General features: G+C 39.9%; 1 protein-coding gene across 6 annotated transcripts in view; it reads right to left on the bottom strand.

Annotated features, from left to right (window-relative positions):
- The window catches only part of Vps13d (vacuolar protein sorting 13 homolog D), a 234,902-nt gene that overhangs the window by 92,016 nt on the left and 119,854 nt on the right, over positions 1 to 23,032 (bottom strand). For all 6 annotated transcript variants that reach the window (XM_048350254.1, XM_048350255.1, XM_048350256.1 and 3 more), the window contains 8 exons: positions 21,964 to 22,094; positions 21,320 to 21,495; positions 13,279 to 13,402; positions 11,348 to 11,583; positions 7,710 to 7,818; positions 6,238 to 6,401; positions 4,199 to 4,307; positions 722 to 901 (listed from right to left, as the gene is read on the bottom strand). In XM_048350254.1, the coding sequence (XP_048206211.1) occupies positions 722 to 901; positions 4,199 to 4,307; positions 6,238 to 6,401; positions 7,710 to 7,818; positions 11,348 to 11,583; positions 13,279 to 13,402; positions 21,320 to 21,495; positions 21,964 to 22,094 (1,229 nt within the window). The remainder of the gene's footprint in view (positions 1 to 721; positions 902 to 4,198; positions 4,308 to 6,237; positions 6,402 to 7,709; positions 7,819 to 11,347; positions 11,584 to 13,278; positions 13,403 to 21,319; positions 21,496 to 21,963; positions 22,095 to 23,032) is intronic.

The following is a 23,032-nucleotide window of genomic DNA, read 5'->3' as shown; positions in this document are numbered from 1 at the left end:
TCACTCATTGATTGCCTACCTGTCTTTCAGAATGTGTGCTCTAATGGGACCAGGAATGTTGTCTGTTCACTGGCTTATGCTCAATACCAAGAACTGTACCTGGTTCAAATAGCTACCCAATGAATAACTGCTAAGAATGTGCTCTCATCATGGAGGATGAAGCCATGCCACCTTTCCTTCCATTTTTGGCTAATCCTCACAGATCCATAGTCCTCAGCTTAAGCAGTACTTTTAAGAAGCTTTCCCAACCTCTAAACCCACAAACACAAGTCCTTTCTACATATCATCCCATTTTACTCACATAAGACAATGTTCCAACTGTCTGAATACAAATCTCATATCTTTTTGTTCTTAATGTGCAAATCATAAATATGATATGTATTAAATATTTAATGTTATTAAATATTACATTAAATATACTGTAAAATATTAGGTATTATTAAATATATTTATGCTGAGCATAATTGTTAACACCATGGGTAATACGTACATGGCTATCAATATTATCTCCTGTGATTCTTATGGGTTTTTTAGATTTTATTTCTTTTAGATCTTACATTTTGATTATATTTTATATGTACACTTCAGTTCTCACTTATGACATAGATCAATCCCCATTTTATAGGTGAAGACACCATGTACTCATATCCAATATAAATATGTTCATTAAATTACTATTGAAGGACTGGTCACAGGGAGAAGGGTGGGGACAAAGTATCACCTGGAGTGCTCTTGTTGGTCCATCTGGAATAACTCTGATAGACAACATTCCAGAACCAGGCCTCATTTTTTGGTTAATAAATTGTTGTTCAGGTGGAACTGGCCCCAAAAGCTCCATAGATGTGTCAGGACCAAGAACGACTTCAGCTCCATCAAACAATCCAGATAGTCCTCCTTTGGTCTAAAAGACATTAGAGTCCAGATGTATAAGAAAAGGCAAAGGCATGGTCTTTGACAATTGAACATGCTATTTGAAACAGAGTACTGAATTCAAATTCTCTTCTGGAGGGTCATGAGCAATAGATAGCAAAGCATTAACTATTTGATCAGTTTATAAAGAGCAAGGTTATATGAGTAAGCTAAGAAGTTATGCTGCATGAATTTGGAGAGTGACATACTTTTTGGACACTGAGAAGTAATTCCATGAACAGACTCTACTGGTTTTATCCTATTGTGTAATAAATTCTAGTCATTGGAAAAAGAAAAATTTAAAAAGTAACCAAAGCCAGCTTTGAGTATTCTCATTAAATATTCTGAAAATAAAACTTAAAAAAACTGCATGGGTCAGACACTGAAATACACACAATTATAATCCCAGCTATTCGGAAAGATTGGAGTTCAAGGAAAGCCTGGGAAAAAAGTTAGAAAGATCCCCATTTCAACAAAAATAAGCTGGGATGAAGGCAAATGAATGTGACCAGGAGACACAGGTAAAAGGATCACAGTCTCAGACTGGTATAGGGAAAAAGCAAGAACCGGTTTTAAAAAAAAAAAAATCACAAAGCAGGGGATGGGAATATGGTCTAGTGGTAGAGTGCTTGCCTCTTATACATGAAGTCCTGGGTTTGATTCCTCAGCACCACATATATAGAAAAAGCCAGAAGTGGTGCTGTGGATCAAGTGGTAGAGTGCTAGCCTTGAGCAAAAAGAATCCAGGGAGAGTGCTCAGGCCCTCAGTTCAAGCCCCAGGACTGGCCAAACTAAATAAATCAATAACACAAAGTAGCTGGGCGCTAGTGGCTCTCATCTGTAATCGTAGCTACCCAGGAGGCTGAGCTCTGTGGATCACGGTACAAAGCTATCCCAGGCAGGAAACTCAGTGAAACTTTTATCTCCAATTAACCACCAGAAAACCAGAACTGGTGCTGTGGCTCAAGGTGATAGAGTGCTAGCCTTGAGTGAATGAGTTCAGGGACAATGCCTAGGTCCCGAGCTCAAGCCCCACAACCGACAAAAAACAACAACAGCAACAACAAAATAACACAAAGTAAACAGGGCCAAAATAGGCCTATGGCTGGACAACCAGTCAAAATAGTAAAAAACTGCCACCTCTTTTAATATGTAATTCAGCACTGGGCACATCATTAGATGCCATCAGGTTTCTGAAGGGAAGTGCATTCTTGCTGTATAGCCCACATGAAATAGAAGACTATGGGGAGGCCTGAGTGACAGTGCCCTTGGCCAGACAGGATAAACACAATCCAAGTCTGAATTCTCTATGCTAAGTTTTCAATATTGACTAATGAAAATGAAACTGTGAGCTGGGTTTGCAGGGCAGGTTTCAGTACAGAAAAAGCCTTTTATGACTGCTGTAAGTTTACAAAGTATATACACAATCTAATAAGGGAAAGGTCAGAAAGTGTTTTAATGTTTTCAATTACTTCATTCAGCATAATAAGATTGAAACAAGCTTATTTCCCTAACCAAAACACACTCTGCCTTGCTGAATGCTGCTATTATGGGGTCATCCACAAGCAAAGAAATGATGAAATAGACTCAAGAAACAACAAACATCAGAAAGGGATTTGGAGGAAGAGACTGCTCCAAGAGAATTGAAATTACATGGGCTTTAGAAAAAAAACTGAAGTCAGGGTCAGACCCGGAACCCACCAATTATAACAAGCCCGCTTTTGCCTCTAAAAGTCTGAACTGTATTGCTAATTGAAAATCACAAATCCATTCCAGATGTGTGCTTCATATAAGTCAGCAGCTTGCCTTTGATGAAAAAAGCTAAGGGCAACAGAGATAAGGAAAATAAATCTCACCAAATAACAGTACAAGGCTCCTCACAGTTATGCCCACTGCCCTGGCCTATCATCTGCTCTGTGAAGGACTGCCTGGTTCTACCACAAACAAATGCACTAGCAGCTCTCTATCAAGTGTTTAGTCTTTGGTAAAGCCCAGGCTAGGCAGAAGTGCACACGCTGTCACATGTGTTGTCCTGCTACGTACTCAAACTGAGCCACCTTCCTATCCACTCATCTCAGATCCATGGCTCAGTCCCAGACTGAAGCCAGAAAGAGCAGAAAAGCTAAAACTCTTGGTAATTTTCCCAACACGTATTTGCTTATAAAATTTATTATGAAACAGATTTGCTGAGTTGAGGACATAGGAGTTCATTTAGCAATCTTGACTGGGTCATTTGCAACAATCCGATGCTTATTTGAATACCACTAAGAGTGAAGAAATAACCAGAGCCAAAGTTCGCACAGACCATACTGTTCATCAGCTCCTGAAACACTATACAAAATACTGTTATACCTTTATATGAATTTCAGGGGTCTAAAGATATTCCATTTCAATTGGGCTTTGAGCTGATTCTTTTCTTTCCTTTTAAAAAGCACATAGGTGCCACACACTGGTGGCTCACACCTATAATCCTAGTTACTCAGGAAGCTTAGATTTGAGGATTATGGTTCAAAGCCAATCTGAGCAGAAAAATCTCTGAGACTCTTATCTCCAATTACCAGCAAAAAAAAAAAAAAAAAAAAAAAAAAGCTGGAAGTGGAGCTAGCTATGACTCAAGTGGTACAACATCACCTTTGAGTAGAAAAGGGCTAAAGGACAATACTCAGGCCCTGGATTCAGTATTGGTGCCCAGTACTTGTACCAAAAACACTCAAAAATAAATAAGAACAAATAGGTAATTTCTATCATGAGAGAAAAAAAAACATCCAGAGCAACAAAGAGGGGGAAAAGTCTTATCACTGCAGTCAGTCACTCTGAACATATTTGTAGTAAATCATTTTCAAGACTATTTCCCATGTAATAACACACAGGTACACAAAAGCTTCTTGAGTGGTCTTTAATAAAAATGGAACAAGAGCTGATGCTAATGGCTTCAGGAGGTAGATTTCAGTTTGAAGCAAGTCCAGGGGGAAAAAAATTCAAGAGACTCCCATCTCAACCAATAACTAGGCACCTGTCATCCCAGCTAAGGCAGGAAGCATAGACAGAAGGATCACTGACTATTCAAGTAAAAACAAGACCCTATCTGGAAGTGTATGGCTTGAACAGTACAGTGCCTGACTAAAAAGAATGAAGCCTTAAGGTCAAATCCCAGTACAGCCAAAAAAAAAAGAATAACAGGATAATGGAATGTGCTTTAAATTACAATTAACTTTTCCTATTTAACTAGGTGTGGCCTAATTGAGACTTGGTTTCGAAGAAGGCTCAACTCCTGTGCACTTATACTGACCTGGACCACCAAACCATGCAGTCCGCAGGTCAGTTTTCCTTCTCGGAAATTCCATGTCTGGGTGGTGCTTCGCCTACGGTCCGGCTTACGTAGCATCAATGGCTCATACCTGGATAGAGAGAGACAATTAGTAAGTCCACTGAGCAAATAGCTCAGGCCTGAAGAGAAGCTATGGATCAGGCCTTGCTCCCCTGCCATCTAGAGCTGTCTGACCTTAATATCTAAAGGGTAAGCTAGCCACAATCATGAGGCAGTAGGTATCTCTCAATGGAAGAGGCACAGGACAAAATAGAGGATGTGTTACACAGAGCTGACATTCTCTCAATCATGACTAATCCTGAAACAGGAGGATATCTACTGAACAGATCGAGAACTTTGCAACATTCCATTTTCTGCTTTATTTCTAAACACTTTTGTTTACTATTTGCCTTTTTGGAAGTAAAAAAGGTATAAACTAAAAATAAATACATGTATGTTGTGAAAAAAATAAGACAAAGGCAAATAAAACTTGCTCAAACTTAACAAGCTGATTTAAATCTAGTTATTCATAAAAACACACCTAAAAGTTTCTTATTAATTTCTCTCAAAATATTTTAAAATGGAAAAAAAAAGGTTTAAAAATGTATTATAAAGGGTGAACTAGGGGCTGGGGATATGGCCTAGTGGCAAGAGAGCTTGCCTCGTATACATGAGGCCCTGGGTTCGATTCCCCAGCACCACATATACAGAAAATGGCCAGAAGTGGCGCTGTGGCTCAAGTGGCAGAGTGCTAGCCTTGAGCAAAAGGAAGCCAGGGACAGTGCTCAGGCCCTGAGTCCAAGGCCCAGGACTGGCCGAAAAAATAAATAAATAAATAAATAAATAAATAGTGAACTAGAAGTCTGGGAGGAAGATACTCACTTTCTGTAACATTATTTGATTTTTCTTATCATTTCATTATAACTTCAAAATATTAAATAAAAAGTCAAACAGGCTGGGAATGTGGTTTACTAGTACAGTGCTTGCCTAGCATGCATGAAGGCATGGGTTCGATTTCTCAGTATCACACGAACAGAAAAGGTTGGAAGTGGTACTGTGGCTCAAGTGGTAGAGTTCTAGCCTTGAGCACAGAGAGGCTCAGGACAGAGCCCAGGCACTGAGTTCAAGCCCCAGGACCAGAAAAAAAAAAAAAAAAAAAGCCCAACACTCAGGTCTGAGAATTTGACAGGCTTCTGTCTGAAGGAAAAAATGCAAATATAAAAATACCAGTATTTGCCAAGCATGTTTGGCAAGCACAAAGGCTTGTGTCTAAATCCAGAGGCAGAGAATGGGAGAATTTCAATTCAAAGCCAACTGGGGCAAAAAGTTCTCAAGACCCTATATCAAGCATCAAGAGAGGCATGATCTCAGCTATGATCTCAGTTATGCCAGAAGTTGTAGGGTCGAGGGTCATGGTCTAAATGAGTCCAGACTAGTCTAGATTGTTCCTGTTGTTGTTTGTGTGTGCCTATCTTGGCGCTTGAACACAGGGCCTGGGTGCTTTCCCTGAGCTTTTTATTTTTGGCTCAAGGCTGACACTCTACCACCTGAGCCACAACTCTATTTCCAGCGTTTTAATTGTTAACTGGAGATAAGAATCTCACAGGTTCTCCTGCCTGGATTAGCTTCAAATCACAGTCCTCAGATCTCAGCATTCTGAGTAGCTAGGATTACAGGTGTGAGCCAGCAGCACCATGTTTAAGACTATATCTTTCTTAAAAAATAATAATAATAATAGGAAGTGGTGCTGTGGCTCAAAGTTCTAGAGCGCTATCGTTGAGCTAAAGAGCTTAGGGACATTGCCCAGACCCAGAGTTCAAGCCCCATGACTGACAAAAAATAATAATAAATAAATAAATAACCCTAAAAAGCAAAAAGGGCTGAGACAAGGCTCAAGTAGCAGAACTATGAGTTCAAACCTCCTGCAAAAACCAAGACTAATTTTCATAAAGATTTCCAGAATATATATTTCTGGTGCAGATTTCCTGAGTATGAATTTAAAAGCAATGCCTGGGTCATACCTGTTGTCAGTCACTGCAGCAAGCCCAGCGATATCGAGGATGGCGGAGCCCTCGGTGGAGCGTGTGGCTGAGGGTTTGTTGGGGTTGTGAGGCACAGCAGAGCCCTCATGGGCCAACATGCCTGTCCCTGTCATCCTCCAGAGCTGAGAACGCTTTCCTGGCTCCTGTTGAGCAGACACACATGAAGATGTAGAGACATCAGGGGTGGCCAATGGCTAGCTCTTCACTTCAAGAAATTCCTCAGAGGGCTGAATAAGTTCTCAAGTAGAACTGAACTTAGACAATTTCCACACCACATAAATGCTTAATCAAAACTTTCATCATCCCTAGATGCACTTAGGATGAACTTTGTTTCTTCCGCACCAAGCCACGCCGTTCCATCGCGAGCACAGTGGCCTTGCTTGCTGGATACCCATCGTGTAGCCCCACCAGAGCATCAAACACTTTGGTTCTACAATTCACTCACATGCTATCCATGTGCTGCTCTGGCATTTTATATTCCTTTTTCGTTGCTATTCTTACAGAGCTGCGGATCAAACCCAAGGCCTCACGTGTGCTAGGCAGCACTCTACCACTGAGCTACATCCTGCACTCTATGTGTAAACAAGTAGAAATGTCAAAATGAGACCCAGCAACAGAGTTCACAAGCTGAGGGACCATGAACAAATTACCATTAGGTAACTTCTCCTTCTATCTCCACTTCCCTAACAATTTAGTCCTCAATGCTTCAGACAGGACAAGGAAGACTGGTGCCCACAGGGCCGTGCACGCAGTTAGGAATGTGTAGGAATGTGTCGAGGAGGATAAAAGAAGCCCAACCAACTGTAACGAGCAAGGCTATCTCCGAGTGTGGTGTCACTTCAGGGTAACAGACACATTCACCAGGGTTCTTTTGGATTTTGTGATTTGAATTATGCACAAGCTTCAGGAACACATCCCACAGGATGAGAGCCTTCAGGTGATGCACCAGGAGTCTTCCTCTCCTGAAAGCAGATTCTGTTCCTGTGTTCCCCATCCACTGCCATCTTCCACTTCCAACTATTTATGAAAGAGCTTCCTAGCCAAAATTTCATTGCCTTCCTCTCCAAATTGAAAGTCTTTTAGCAGAAACATTCACCAGAAAAGAATGTCAAGCTACAACTTTCTTTTTTCTTTTTTTTTTTAACACTGATCTACTAAAGGGGAAATTGTGCCTATGTGATATTTTTGTTTAATTCTGTTTGGAAGATAGGGAAGCATAAAGAAGAAAGTAACTGAAAACACAAATCACAAATTCAAGAATTAACTCCTCCAAAAAGGACACTAAGGATAAATAAGCTTGGCCTGCCTATACCAGGTATTGGGACACAGCAGAGACAGAGAGCCAGAGCCTTCTGCCTGTGCCCTGTGTGTGCTCCATGCCTGCCCTGTGCCTTAAGCAAAGCCCACCCAGATTTCCATTTCCTCAATCGTCAGACATTCTGGATTCTTACCTTCTTCTTCAAAATGACTCTTTGTGTCTTTGGTGAGACATCTAAGACGAGCTCTGCACAAGTGACGGCCTTATTAGAAGCTACAGGCCTTCCCTTTCCCTCCTGCAAACTAAGATTAAATAAATGAGTGTGTGTACACACACACACACACACACATACATACACAAACACACCTAGAAAGAAATAGTTCTAGTACTGGGAATATGGCTTGGTGGTACAGTGCTTGCCCAGCATTCATGAAGCCCTGGGCTCAATTCCTCAATACCACATAAACAGAAAAGGCTAGAAGTGGCCCTGTAGCTCAAGTGGTAGAGTGGCTAGCCTTGAGCAAAAGAAGCTCAAGGACTGTGCCCAGGTCCTGAGTTCAAGGCCCAGGACTGGCAACAAAAAAAAGAAAGCAATAGTTTTAAACAAGAGCACAAAATCTATTAAGGAAGAAAGATTTTGGCAAACACCTGTAGTCTCAGCACTCAGAAGGCTGAAACAGGAGGATTTCAAGTTTGAGGCAAACTTGGGCTACATAAAAAGAGTATGTCTCAGGAGGGGGAAAAAATAAAAATTTACAGGATAGAACATTTCTTTATTGGATTAAAATTCAGTTATAAAAGAATGACTAAAATATATTTAAAGCCCCCACTAAATACAAACAAAAAAATCTAAAATAAAGGCAGACATCCCAAGGGACCAGAGCTCTGCTCTATCAGAAAATCAGCATTATTGCATCCGTTAGTCTTGGCAGGAAATCAGAAGTCCTTTTAGGATGAAAAGAAATCATCTTCCTCCAATTCAATCCTGTTGTGTTCCTCAGTGGCTTAAAAATCTTAAACCCTATGAATGTTGCAGCCTAGCTATATTTTAGAATGTTTGGGTGAAATTTTTGTTAATCACTTTCCCTTATAATGACAAAAAGTATTGATCAGTTTAATTAAAAATGAGACTTATAGCCAGGTGCTAAGTCTTACACCTATAACCCTAGATACTTGGGAGGGTGAGAGTGAAAGAAATCTAATGAAAAGTTCACTAAATTTCATCTTGAAAACAGGACTAGAGGTGGTGTTCAAGTGGTAAAGCACCAGCTTAGCAAGTATGAGGCCTTGAGTTCAAACCCCAGTGCTGCAAAAAGAAAAAAAAAATTGTTTTCATAAGAACAAAAGCCTAGGCCACCAAAAGAAAACCAGGTTAGATAAATTAGATTTCATCAAAATAAAATTTTTTCTTCAAATAATACCATCAAGAAGTTAGACGACGGGCTGGGAATATGGCCTAGTGGCAAGAGCGCTCGCCTCGTATACATGAAGCCCTGGGTTCGATTCCCCAGCACCACATATACAGAAAATGGCCAGAAGTGGCGCTGTGGCTCAAGTGGCAGAGTGCTAGCCTTGAGCAAAAAGAAGCCAGGGACAGTGCTCAGGCCCTGAGTTCAAACCCCATGACTGGGGAAAAAAAAAAAAGAAGTTAGACGATTCACACAACAAAACTACATGCAAACCATGTATAAGATGTCATATATAACTATTTACAAATAATCTGGTAATAGATTACATAACAAACTCTTATACTTCAACTGTCAATAGACATTTTTCCATAGAAGATACAAAAATGACTTACAAGCACATGAAAAGATGTTCAACATAATCAGCTATTAAGAAATGTAAAACAGGGCTGGAACTATGGCCTAGTGGTAAAGTGCTCGCCTCGTATACATGAAGCCCTGGGTTTGATTCCTCAGCACCACATATACAGAAGAAGCCAGAAGTGGTGCTGTGGCTCAAGTGGTAAGAGTGCTAGCCTTGAACAAAAAGAAGCCAGGGACAGTGCTCAGGCCCTGAGTTCACCCCAGGACTGGCAAAAAACATAAATAAAAACAAACAAGAAATGTAAAGCAGATATATGTTAATCAAGAAAAAAAAAAAGAAGAAGAAATGAGGTTGAGTGTGGTGATACACCACTGTATTACCAGCTACTCAGGAAGTAGAGATGGGATTGAAGTTTGAGGCCAGCTTGGTTAATGTAAGAGTCCATATGAAAAATAAACTAAATCTGTCATGGGAATCTTTTAGTTAAAGAGCTGAGTAACTGCTGGCACATACAGACAGGAACAAACAAACGTGGTTAGCAACCAGACTTACAAGTGGCTTTTTAGGGATTAACTGTAAGCACATCACACTGTTAAGTACCATAATCTTTAAAAACAAACTACCAGGCATTGGAACAATCATAACATGAAAAATGCTACTGCCCCAACATTAATTACCAGTGGGAACTGTGGAAGACAAGGGAAAGGCCAGCTGGCTGCAAATGCCACCACTGGCAGTGACAACTCTCCTCCAAGCAGAGAAGGGGAATAAGAAGGTGAGGAGATGATTCGGCTGGCTAGGCCAAAATAAGAGATGAGCATCTCATTGCCACAAAAAAATTACTCAAGACATTTAGAAAAGACGATGACACTCATGGTCATGTTCATCAAGTGATTCACATTTATAATGATGAAGATTTGGCTCTTCCCACTTCAACACAGAAGCAGCAAGCAGAGTTATGTTGCTGATTTTTAAAAACACAGTATTTTGAATTTTGTATGTACCAAGCTTATAAGAGCACTAAAATGAACTTGATATTCTTTACTTTAATATAAATATTCAAACAACAGTGAAGACTAGTTACACTGCCACTGGAATTTCTGTGAATTTACTTCTATAGTTGTCTGTAGATGACTACAAAGATCCTTAGTTTCTGGGGGAGGAGGGAGGCTGGGAGGGGAAAAAGTGGGAGATGAGGGAGGAGGGTAACACTGTTCAAAAAGAAATGTAGTCATGACCTTACTTATGTAACTGTAGCCCCCTCTGTACATCCATCACCTTTACAATAAAATTTAAAGTTAAAAAAAGACCCTAAGTATCTGCTTGAGGAGTATTCTCAAGGGAGGAGGGGGGTTGAAGGACCATGCCCAATGATTATAGTGAAGATTAGGTGGTTTCAAATGAGAAAAGTGGCAAAACAGACTAATAAACAGGAGAAAGAATGTTTAAGAAATATATGCAATGTCAGGAACGAAGGAAAGAGAAATGCACACAAAATAATCCCAAACTCAAAATGATTTTAAGATACAGGAATGACCTCCTAGGAGTTGTTAAGAATGAAGATGGATTTAGGAGAGGGGAGAGAACCCTCTAAAATGAGAGTCTTGCCTCTTTTATTTTTTTTTTCAGGGCGGGGGCGGGGGGGGAGTTGTCAGTCATGGGGCTTGAACTCTGGGCCTGAGTTTTGTCCCTGAGCTCTTCAGCTCAAGGCTAGTGCTCTACCACCTGAGCCACAGGTAGTTAATTGGAGATAAAAGTCTCACAGACTTTCCTGCCTAGGTGGCTTTGAACCTCGATCCTCAGATCCCAAACTCCTGAGTAGCTAGGATTACAGGTGTGAACCACTGGCACCTGGCTTTTGGATAAATTTTAAGCTAGCCAAAAACCAAGGATTTCGACCAAATAACCTTGCAAGCTAAACTCAGAGCTTAGGATTTGATAAACAATGAAGAAATCGTCCTCCATACTCTTGTTTCTTGAGAAAACATTTTAAGAAATATAAAACCCATTAGAAATCAGAACCTTGTGCTTTATATGAACAGTAATTTAATTTTGAATTACCCTGAAAATGTGTATGTAGCAGCAATGTAAATGAAATTTTCATAATAGAGCTGTCGGTTATCCTGGAAATCATTCATGTTGCAGCTGATCTCTGAAGAGCCGGCCCCCTTCACAGTCAACGTGATGAAGGCTGGCAGAGTGGGCTCATCCCAGGCATAATCCAGCGATGTCATGGGCTTAACTTCAGTCCGAAGCCTGGGTTCCACTACGCCATGCTGAGTGAACACCACTGGGACCTAACACAATAAAGACAGAGGACAAAGGGACACTGATTCAGAATGTTTGGTATCACTGAAAAGTGAGTCAGGCATCTGAAGTTCCGCCTCTAGTCCTTCTTAAATGAATCCTACACAGGGAATAACCCCCAGTGAGGTCCCTATCTCACCTTTTCAAATGTTCTCCTTTTATTGGTTCTTTTTATAAAGGTGGGGGGGGGGGTTGCACTGGGGTTTGAATTTAGCTATTCCTCCAGACCATTTCATTTTAATTTCTTGTTCAGATAAGGTCTCATGCTTTTGCCTAGACCTACTTTGGACTGCAATCTTTTTATCTCCATCTTTCAAGCAGCTGAGATTACAGGCTACAAAAGATTTTTACACCTATATTTCCAACTACTCGTGAGGAAGGGATTGCAAGAAGTGTATTCTGAGGCCAGCCAATGCAAAAGTTAACTAGACTCATAAAAAAACTACACCTGGTGGCTACTCAGGGGACTAAGGTAGGAGGATCACAGTCAAAACCCAGCCAGGTAAAAGTGTGAGACCACATCTAAAACCCAACTAAAAAAGCAAACGGACTGTGGGCATGACTCAAGTAGAAGAGTGCCCAGCAAGTCCACATCCCAAAATTCAGTCTCTCATATCACTACAAAAATAAGGAGCAGCAGCAACAACTTCAGCCCAAATATCTCAGGGAAACAGCTCAATCTTTCCATTGGCTGCTTTTTTTTCTTTACCCTAGTTCCCGTGACATACTTCAAGTACAGAAAGGAATAAGGATCAGAAATCTGGCTATAGAAAGCCACATGTGATAAGGCACACAGTTATTTGAAGGAGCAATTCAAAGTAGAATTTAAACCAGGTGCCAATGGCTTATATATGCAATCCTAGCTACCCAAGAGGCTGAGGTCTGAGGAGTGTGGTTCAAAGTTATCCCAAACAGGAAAGTCCATGAGACTCTTATCCCCAATTAACTACCAAAAAGCCAGAAGTGGAGCTGTGGCTCAATTGGTAGAGCTCTAGCTTTGTGCAAACAACTAAAGGATAACATCTAGATCATGATTTCAAACTTCAGGACCAGCACAAAACAAACAAACAAATAGTCCCCCCCCCCCCCCAAAAGAATCGAATGATTTTCCTTTGTGCTTTACTTTAGAGAATTATACAAACTCTCACTGTAACTAACCAACACAAGCTCTGGTCATTCCCATTGTCACTGGACAATTTGATTCCTTTCTCTACCTCTTACGCTGAAATTAAAGAGGACAGCATATGAACCAAAGTCTCTAGTCAAATTATTAAGATAAAAAGTTCCTTTGGGGCTGGGGATATGGCCTAATGGCAAGAGTGCCTGCCTTGTATACATGAGGCCCTGGGTTCAATTCCCCAGCACCACATATACAGAAAACGGCCAGAAGTGGCGCTGTGGCTCAAGTGGCAGAGTGCTAGCCTTGAGCAAAAAGAAGCCAGGAACAGTGCTCAGGCCCTGAGTCCAAGCCCAGGACTGGCCAAAAAAAAAAAAAAGTGCCTTTTTCTGGGACAAGGCTGCCCAACCATCAAAATAACCATGAGGACACACATTCTAACAGTCAGGATTCCAGGCTATAGACAGCCTACCCATCTATAGCTTCCTTCGAGTGTATTACCCCATTACCCCACCCTCTCACACAGGCAGCAGTCCACCGTCCACCGGCTCTTGATGACATCCGGTACCTTAGAAAAGTTGTCGATGCGGAAAGGTGGGGGTAACTGGTCAGTGTCACTAAAAGAGATCCTATACGTAGCTCCTTTCAGGGTGATTTCCACTCGCAGGAAGAAGCACTTTCCCAGAGTATCCCTGTAGAACACGGAGGCAAAGGAGGCGATGTTACAAGGAAGAAACAAGTGCAATCTGTTTTTTCCCTTTGCCTTGCATAATCACAATACTGTGTGTGCCCCAATCAATACCATGGGATCTCCAGCCTACTACATGTTCCTTTAACACACTGTGAAACTGGAAACTAATAGCAGGATGGTGATTTCCTGTCCCTTCAACATTTATTAACTGATATCCTTCTACAAAGAACTGTGAAGGAAAAACCCAGGGTAAACAAAACAAAGAAAGAGAAAGCTTACCTTTGCAAAAGAATGAGAAAATTTGAAAATTACCATTTTGCATCCACCAATATAACAATGGACATGTGGTAAGAACCATTAAACTACTGAGTCAAAGATTTAAAATTCAGTCATAAATGATCTCCCCGTGAATTATTCTTTACAAAGAAGGAAAGATAACTTTACAATAAAGGCCTGGAAGTCCTGCCTTAACTGAGTGATGATCAAACTTAATCCTGACACTGGGCCACCATACCATAGGCTACTTGCTGTGATGAAATTATATTACTACCAAAAGCATATCGCCCAAATTCACATGGAGAAAACTATCATCCAAATGGAGAACACTTGGCATTTTATAAGAAGCTGGAGCTTTCAAAAATGTCACTGTCAATAAAAATAAACAGGGAGAAGTGAGACTGCGTTAAAGAGAATAAAGAATGTGTTGGCCGCATAAGAAAATTACCCAAGACTGGACCTAGATCAAGAACAGTGAGAAGTGCTATAAAGGGCATTTTAGACATTCATTCATTCTATGAAAGCTATGTTAAAAAAAAAACAACTCCTTATCTATGGCAAAACTAAGACATAAATATACATTTAGCTGGCACCAGTAGCTCATTCCTATGATCCTAGCTACTCAGGAAACTGAAATATGAGGATTGTTGGGTTTGGGTTTTGTTTGTTTGTTTTTGTTTTGGGGGGGCAGTTCTGGGGCTTGAACCCAGAGTCTGAGTACTATCTTTGGTTTCTTTTTGCTTAAGGCTAGCACTCTACCACTTGAGCCACAGTGCCACTTCTGGCTTTTTCTATATATGTGGTGCTAAGGAAGCAAACCCAGGGCTTCATGTATACAAGGCAACCACTCTACCACTAGGCCATATTCCGAGCCCCTGAGGATTGTTGTTAGAAGCTATCCTAGGCAGAAAAGTCTAAGACATTTCCCTCTACAATTAAGCAAAAAGCTGGTCTAAATCCATGACTCTTAATACCCCACTCTCACCAAAGGACAGGTCAACCAAACAAAGCAAAGAAGCCTCTGAATTAAATGAAAATCATAACCCAAATCGACTATCTACAGAGTTTTCCACCCTATAGCAACACAATTCACATTCTTCTCATCAGACCATGGAATATTCTACAAAATAGATCATATCATAGCTCACACAAAGAACTTAAGCAAATACAAGAGGATTGACATAATCTCCTGTATTCTATCCAACCACAGTGGAATCAAACTAGTTCTTAACAACAAAGCATACTGCAGAAATTGCTCATATACATGGAGGCTGAACACCACATTATTGAATAACACTTGGGTCACAGAACAAATTAGAGAAGAAATGAGAAAGTTCCTACAATTCAATGAAAATGGATATACATCACATCAGAAACTCTAGAACACAGCAAAAGCAGTGCTGAGGGGCAAATTCATAGCCTTTAGCATACACATTCAGAAAACAGAAGCAGCTCAAGTAAATAATCTCATGATGCAATTGAAACTGCTAGAAAAGCAAGAAAAAAATTAAATCTAAAGCTACTAGTTGGAGAGAAATACAAAGATTAGGGCAGAAATCAATGAGATCAATTTTTTAACTATAAAATTAATGAAACAAAAAGCTGGCTTAAAAAATAATAAAATTGACAGAGCTCTTGCAAGATTAATGAAAAAAAGAAGAGAGAAGACTCAAATCGGTGATGCCGCAGAAAAAATTACAACAAACATCCTAATGATCATAAACAACGATATCCAAAATCTATAGTCACTAAAGAAGGAAAACCTAGCAGAAAAGGACGAATTTCTAGAGACACAGAAATTGCCCAAACTGAACCAAGAAGATATACATCAACTAAACAAACAAATAACATCCAGTGAGATACAGGAAGTAATCATAGTCTTCCAATAAGGAAAAGCCCAAGCCCAGATGGATTTACCCCGGAATTCTATAAGACTCTTAATGAGGAACTAATATCAATACTCCTTAAGCTTTTCCATGAAATAGAAGCAGAGGGAGCAAACCCAAACTCATTCTATGAAGCCAATATCATACTCATCCCCAAACCGGGTAAGGATAAAACAAAAAAAGAGAACTACAGACGAATCTCTCTGATGAACACAGATGCAAAGCTACTCAATAAAATATTCGCCAACAGAATTCAGAAACAAATTTTTTTAAATAACACATTATGACCATTATGACAATGACATTATGACCAAGTAAGCTTCATTCCACAGATGCAAGGCTGGTTTAACATAAGCAAATCAATAAATGTAATTCACCACATTAACAGAGCCCAGGTCAAGAACCAAATGATCATTTGAATATGCACAGAAAAAGCCTTCAAAAAAATACAACATCCGTTCATGTTAAAAGTTCTGGAGAAACTAGGAAGAGAAGGAACATTCTTTAAAACAATAAAAGCCATATATAACATACCAACAGCTAATATCATATTAAATGAGGAAAAACTAAAGCCATTTCCCCGGGCTGGGAATATGGCCTAGTGGTAGAGTGCTTGCCTCATATACATGAAGCCCTGGGTTCGATTCCCCAGCATCACATACATAGAAAAAGCCAGAAGTGGCACTGTGGCTCAAGTGGCAGAGTGCTAGCCTTGAGCAAAAAGAAGCCAGAGACAGTGCTCAGGACCTGAGTTCCAAGCACCAGGACTGGACAAAAAAAAGGGGGGGAGGGAAGAAAAAAGGAATGTAAAACCATTTCCCCTAAAATAAAGAACAAGGCAAGGATGCCCACACTCGTCAATGTAGTTCTGGAATCCTTAGCCAGAGCAATCAGGCAAGAAAAGGACACTAAATGGATATACATAAGGAAAGAAAAAATTAAACAATCTTTTTTTTATTTATTTGTTTATTAATTGAACACAAATTTTTTGACAAGGTGTTGTGCAAAAAGGGTACAGTTACATAGTAGGGCAGTGTGTACATTTCTTGTGATATCTTACGTCCTGTTTTTCTATCCCTTCTCTAGGTCAGGTAGACATATATACAATATACAATGTATCAAGAACATATACAGTATTCACAGACTTGGTCTCTACTGTCTCTCCGTCTCCCTTTGTTAACAGTCATATATCAGGGAGATCATACCCCTTTAAACAATCTTTATTTACAGATGACATGATCTTATACCTAAACGACCCCAAAATTTTCACTCTCAAACTCCTAGAACCACTTCGGCAAAGTAGAAGGATACAAAATTAACCCACAAAAAACAGTAGCCTTTCTGTTTACCAACAATGTACAAGCAGAAGGGGAAATCATGAAAACAATCCCATTTTCAATAGCCTCAAAAGAACAAAATATCTAGGAATTAATCTAACCAAAGATGTAAAGGATCTACTTAATAAAACTATAAAAATCTAAAGAAAGAAATCAAAGAGGACACCAGGAAATGGAAAGACCTTCCATGTTCATGGATAGGTAGAATCGATAATGTAAAAATGGCCATACTGCCAAAAATGATATACTAATTCAGGGATGGGAATGTGGCTTAGTGGTGGAGTGCTCACCTAATGTGTATGAAGCCCTGGGTTCGATTCCTTAGCACCACATACACAGAAAAAGCCAGAAGTAGGTACTGTGGCTCAAGTGGTAGAGTGCTAGCCTGAAGTAAAAAAGAAGCCAAGGACAGTGCTCAGGCCCTGAGTCCAAGCCCCAGGACTGGGGTGGGGGGGGGGAAGATATATAAATTCAATGAAATCCTTATCAAAATCCCAATGACATTCTTTACTGAAATAGGGAAAAAATTCAAAAATTCATATGGAACAACAAAAGACCTAGAATAGCCAAAGCAATTCTAGGCAAAAGAAGTAATGCAAATGGTATTGCAATACCAGATTTCAAGCTCTATTACGGAGCCATAATAACAAAAACAACTTGCTTTTGGCACAAAAATATACCCAAAGATCAATGGAACAGATTAGAAGATCCAGAAATAAAACTACATACTTACTGTCAGCTGACAGTTGACAAAGGAGCCATAGACATACAGTGGCAAAAACATAGCCACTTTAACTACTGGTGCTGGGAAGACTGGGCAGCCACATGCAGAAAACTAAAAGTGGATCTCAGCCTGTCATCATTCACTAACATCAACTCAAAATGGATTAAAGAACTCAACATCAGACCTGAAACTCTGAAACTACTGCAAGTAGGAGAGACACTACAACTTAAAGGCACAGGCAGGTACTTCCTGAATAGAGTCACAGGGCAAAACAGATTGGCGAGAGAGTCAGAAAATGGAACTGCATTGAAATAAAGTTTCTGCACAGCTAAAGACATAGCTACTAAACTAGGAAGCCAGCCAACCAATTGGGAAAAGATTATTTACCAGCAATATATCAGACAAAGGCCTAATAAACATTATATAAGGAGCTCAGAAACGAATCCCTCCCAAATCTAATAAACCAATCACTAAGTGGGCAAGGGAGCTAAAGAGTGACTTCTAAGAAGAAGAGGTAAGAATGGCAAAGAAATACATGAGGAAATGTGCATCATCCCTGGCCATAAAGGAAATTCAAATAAAAACAACCCTGAGATACCACCTTACCCCAGTCAGAATGACCAATATTCTGAATTCAGACAACAAATGATGATGGGGATGGGGAGAAAGAGGAACCCTACTGCACTGCTGGTGGGAATGTAAACTAATACAACCACTCTGGAAAGCAGTCTGGAGGTTCCTCAAAAACCAAAAAACAAAAACATAGGCATACCCTAGGACCCAGGCATACCACCCCTAAGCATCTACCCTAAGCAACATGAATCAGGATACGACAAGGAACCCTGCACTTCATTGCTGTACTTTACAAAATAGCCAAGATATGAAAACAACCCAGATACCCACTACAAATGAATAAAAAAAAAATGTGGTACATATATGCAATGGAATTTTACCACAGCCATTAGAAAGGATAAAATGATGACATTCGCAGGGAAATGGATAGAACTAGAACAAATCATGTTGAGAGAGGTAAGCCAATATCAGAGAGACAACCAGCACATGCTCTCCCTAATATGCAGATGAGATATGACAAAGTAAACAGGATTTATGATACCCACACACAGTGAGATCAAAAGAGGATAGTCTTAGGAGAAAAGCACCAAATTGTAATACCCAAGCACCTCTTCATATGTATATAAAATAATACACATACTGAAAAGAACCCCAAAGATAAAGAAACAAAGGACCTTTTCCTAATTTGTCTTATCATTTTTAGATGCCTCTGTATTCTTTTACCTCATATATGTTATATGCACATGCACATCTGAGGGAAGGTGGGAAGAGGGCACAGAATTAGTGGAAAGTGGGTGAAAAAGTATGGTAAAGGGGCATAAAAGTACTGGACATAAAAGTGAACTAAGCAACTCAAGGGTGGTGATGTGAGGGAGAGAATTATACAGGACTCTAGGCATTCACACACAGTGAGACCAAATAAGGATACTCTTAGGAAGGAACACAAAGGCACAATGCCTCTTGTCCCTCTGATCATATAAAATAATACTTATCAAAATGAATTCCAGGAAATGGAAAGAGGATTTTTCTCTTTTTGTTTTGTTTACCTGTCTTTGCAGGGGCAAGTGGGGACACACAAATGGAGAGACAATGGGTGAACAAATGGAGCAGTAATACTTGCTAGACACTGTTGAAAATGAACTATACAACTTGTGGTCAGAGACAGGAGGAAAAAACTGGGAGAGAGCAAAGGAAAGGGTAACATTGTCCAAAAAGGAATGTACTCATTATCTGACTTAGGAAATAGTAATCCTTCTGAGCATTGCCTTTATAACAAAGAGAATAAAGCCAGGTATAGTGGCTTATAACTGTGACTGTCCATCCACAGATGAACAAATAAACTGTGGTACAAACATACAATGGAACATTATTCATCTTTTTATAGAAAAGAAATTCTGACCCATACTACAGTGCAGATGAACCTCGAGAATATTATGCTAAATAAAACAAGCCAGTCGCAATTCCACTTACATGAGGCACCAAGCAATCAAATTTCTATAGAGACATAACAGAAAATGCAGGGGCAAGAAGACTGGGCAGTTGTTTAATGGGTACAGAGTTGCACTTCTGCAAACTAAAGCATTCTGAAGATTATCTGTACAATGATGTGAATATATTTACAATAGTGAATTGTATACTTAATATATTCTAGCATAATTAAGAGTTTCTTTTAGCTAGGCACAGTGATGGATTACCTATAATACCAGCTGTTGTGAGGCTGTGGCAGGTGACTCACTTGAGCCTAAAAGTTCAAGGTCAAACTGAACAACATAGCAAGACACCCCCAATCTAAAAAAAAAATTTTAAATCATTTTTTAAAAATAATATTTGAGGGGCTGGGGATATAGCTTAGTGGCAAGAGTGCCTGCCTCGGATACACGAGGCCCTAGGTTCGATTCCCCAGCACTACATATACAGAAAACGGCCAGAAGCGGCGCTGTGGCTCAAGTGGCAGAGTGCTAGCCTTGAGCGGGAAGAAGCCAGGGACAGTGCTCAGGCCCTGAGTCCAAGGCCCAGGACTGGCCAAAAAAACAAAAAAACACAAAAAAAAATAATAATATTTGATTAAAGTAATGAGGCAGGATAGGTAGATGAAGAGAATAATTCTTTTTAATAATTATAAAAGGGCTAGACTCAGAAAGCTGAAACCAAAAAGCAACTGAAAAAGCAGTTATATGTCCCTCTATTTACTAAGGTACAAACCTGGGAGACCTAGAAGGGGCTTGCTATCGTAAATCTGCCTTCTCCTTTGAAATGGTAAAATCCTGGCACCTCTGTAAAATGGGTAAAGAAGGCAAGAAAAAAGGAAGACCTAAAGTTCACCTGTGTCCGTATGATTCAAGTAGGCCCAGAATTTGCACTTTAGAATAATGAGCAGCCCCTGTCTTGATTGTGTGTTGCTAGAAGACATGATCACAAGCAATACCCTAGCTCAGAAAGAATAGAGGCAACAGATAACAGCTGCCATTTGGAATCTGACTCCCATTGCCTGGATGGGAAGTAGGAAATGTTTCTCTTTCTTTTTTTCATTTCTCCCTATTTTAATCCCTTTATACCAATCTAAAATAGTCATCTTGTGAGACAGGATTTTGTAAGACACCCTGAAGACCTGATGTTATATTGAAACTGGGAAGCTGAGGAAACCCCTCATCTACTCTTCCATAACTATAGGAAGAAAGATTAAGTCATTGTTGGCTAGCTGACTTAATTATTCTAACAAGGACCTGAGGGTCACTGGCAAGACAATGAAAACCAGACAATTTACTAACAGCATCAAGTTAGAGAAGAGTGTACAAATGCTAAGAATAGACAAAAGTATGTGTAATTGTGCTGCCATCTAAACACAGACAGAATTTCCAGAGATGCAGGCAAGCATGATGTGAGCACATTGCTGCCCCTTGAACTTATTCCCTTGTACACCACAGAACGTTACTCAACAGTTCCAACAGCTAACAACCCCTTTAACTCATTCCATCAAAAGTGCTCACTCCTCTCTAGATTTTGCAAGCTCTAAGAACATCATCTGAGCCAGAAATACTTCTGCCTACTTTACAAAGAGCAGAATGAGTTTGCTATTTATATTATTGCATTTCAAACAAGACTATGTCGAGCCTTGAACTTACCTCATGTTGATATGGAAGGAATTATTCTTGTTGACTTCAAAGCCTCCAGACCAAATACAATTGGGAACATCCATCAATCTGACACATAATAGCTGATCATAGTCATTTCGAGGCCAGTGGAACACCACACTGGAACCAGGAAGGGTGGAAATGTAACCCTCAGGATTGGCTGTTCCCTAAAACACACAGAACCACTGGCTTTAACCAGCAAAGCAATACTCAGCAAGTTCACTGAGTTCCAACACTGGGCCTTGCCCTCTGTTAGAAACTATTTGGGTCACTCACATCATAAAACTGACAGTCTTTTATTTTATTTATTTATTTATTTTTGGTCAGTCATGGGGCTTGAACTCCAGGCCTGGACGCTGTCCCTGAGCTCTTCAGCTCAAGGTTAGTGCTCTACCAATTGAGCCACAGTGCCACTTCCATTTTTCTGGTGGTTAATTGGAGGTAAGAGTTTCAACAGAATTTCCTGCCCGGGCTGGCTTTGAACTGCAATCCTCAGATCTCAGCCTCCTGAGTAGCTACGATTACAGGCGTGAGGCACCTGTACTTGGCTCAAAACTGACAGATGAGTCATGACATTAAAACTTACTTTTGATACTAAGTCAGCACCGGCCATTCTTCAAAACCAAACTGCTTACCTGTCCCCTGGCAAATTCCCTTTGTGCAAATGCGAGCTTGTGAGATGACTTGTTATCTAACAGGTAACGGGGTGCAAAGATGACCATACAGGTATCAATATATCGGCCTCGGCCTTTCTTAACATCAATACCTACAAATAACAAGAGCCATTTGCATGAATTACTGGTAAGACAGTAAATTCTTGGTCCAACAAAAATAAACAGGTATCACAATTAGCTTCTCTGAGAAAACAAGTATATCCCCAGAGAGTATATGGAGCCTTTCAAGAAAGTAATATAAATTACAATTGTATGCAAAGTACAGTACTATTCCTTTTTCCCATTTAGGCCTCAAAAAGTCTCAGGGACAACATCAACAGTCCTTGAATTCTTGCCTCTTCACAGAATATGTACCATTATAACACCAACTCAAATATACAAGTGTTCAGCCTCATATACCTCATGTTTACATTTATAAAGCGACACAATTTCATATGCTGCATCCCTACTTACACCTGAACACAAAGTTTCCTCTAGAGAACATGCCCCTTGGGCACGATGTAGTGGGAATTCTTGAGTATTTAAAAGTTGGATTTCTTCTGACTGAACTCAGAGTAGTCCTCTAGTACTTTTTTTTTCCCGGTTTATGTGATACTGAGGAATCAAACCCAGGGCTTCGTGCATGCTATACAAGCACTCCACCACTAAGCCATATTCCCAGCCCCATCTCTAGTACTTTCCTTTAGTTCATTGTCCAAGATTCTTTCTCAATTACAATAGTACATAATATATTTATTTATAAGATAAGTAGTGCTTTAAAAACTACTACAGACTGGAAAAAATAATAACAAAACAAGCAAGTCCCAAAACAAGTTCCAAGTAAGAAAAATGAAATAGCACTGAATTAGCTTCAAAAATCTAATGACATATTTTATCCCACAGACAAATCATCTGTTCATTCAGACGGTAAATGCAGCAACTATACTGAAAGCATTGGATTGAGTGAGGTCCATTTGTATAACAATAAAAGCATTTATAATAGAAATAATAAAAATATCAATACTGCTTACTAGCCTCTAATAAATATATT

Source organism: Perognathus longimembris, chromosome 7 (assembly GCF_023159225.1).
Source record: "Perognathus longimembris pacificus isolate PPM17 chromosome 7, ASM2315922v1, whole genome shotgun sequence".
Taxonomy (NCBI): domain Eukaryota; kingdom Metazoa; phylum Chordata; class Mammalia; order Rodentia; family Heteromyidae; genus Perognathus; species Perognathus longimembris.
Note: the sequence above shows the minus strand (reverse complement) of the source record. Positions and strands in the feature narration are given on the sequence as shown.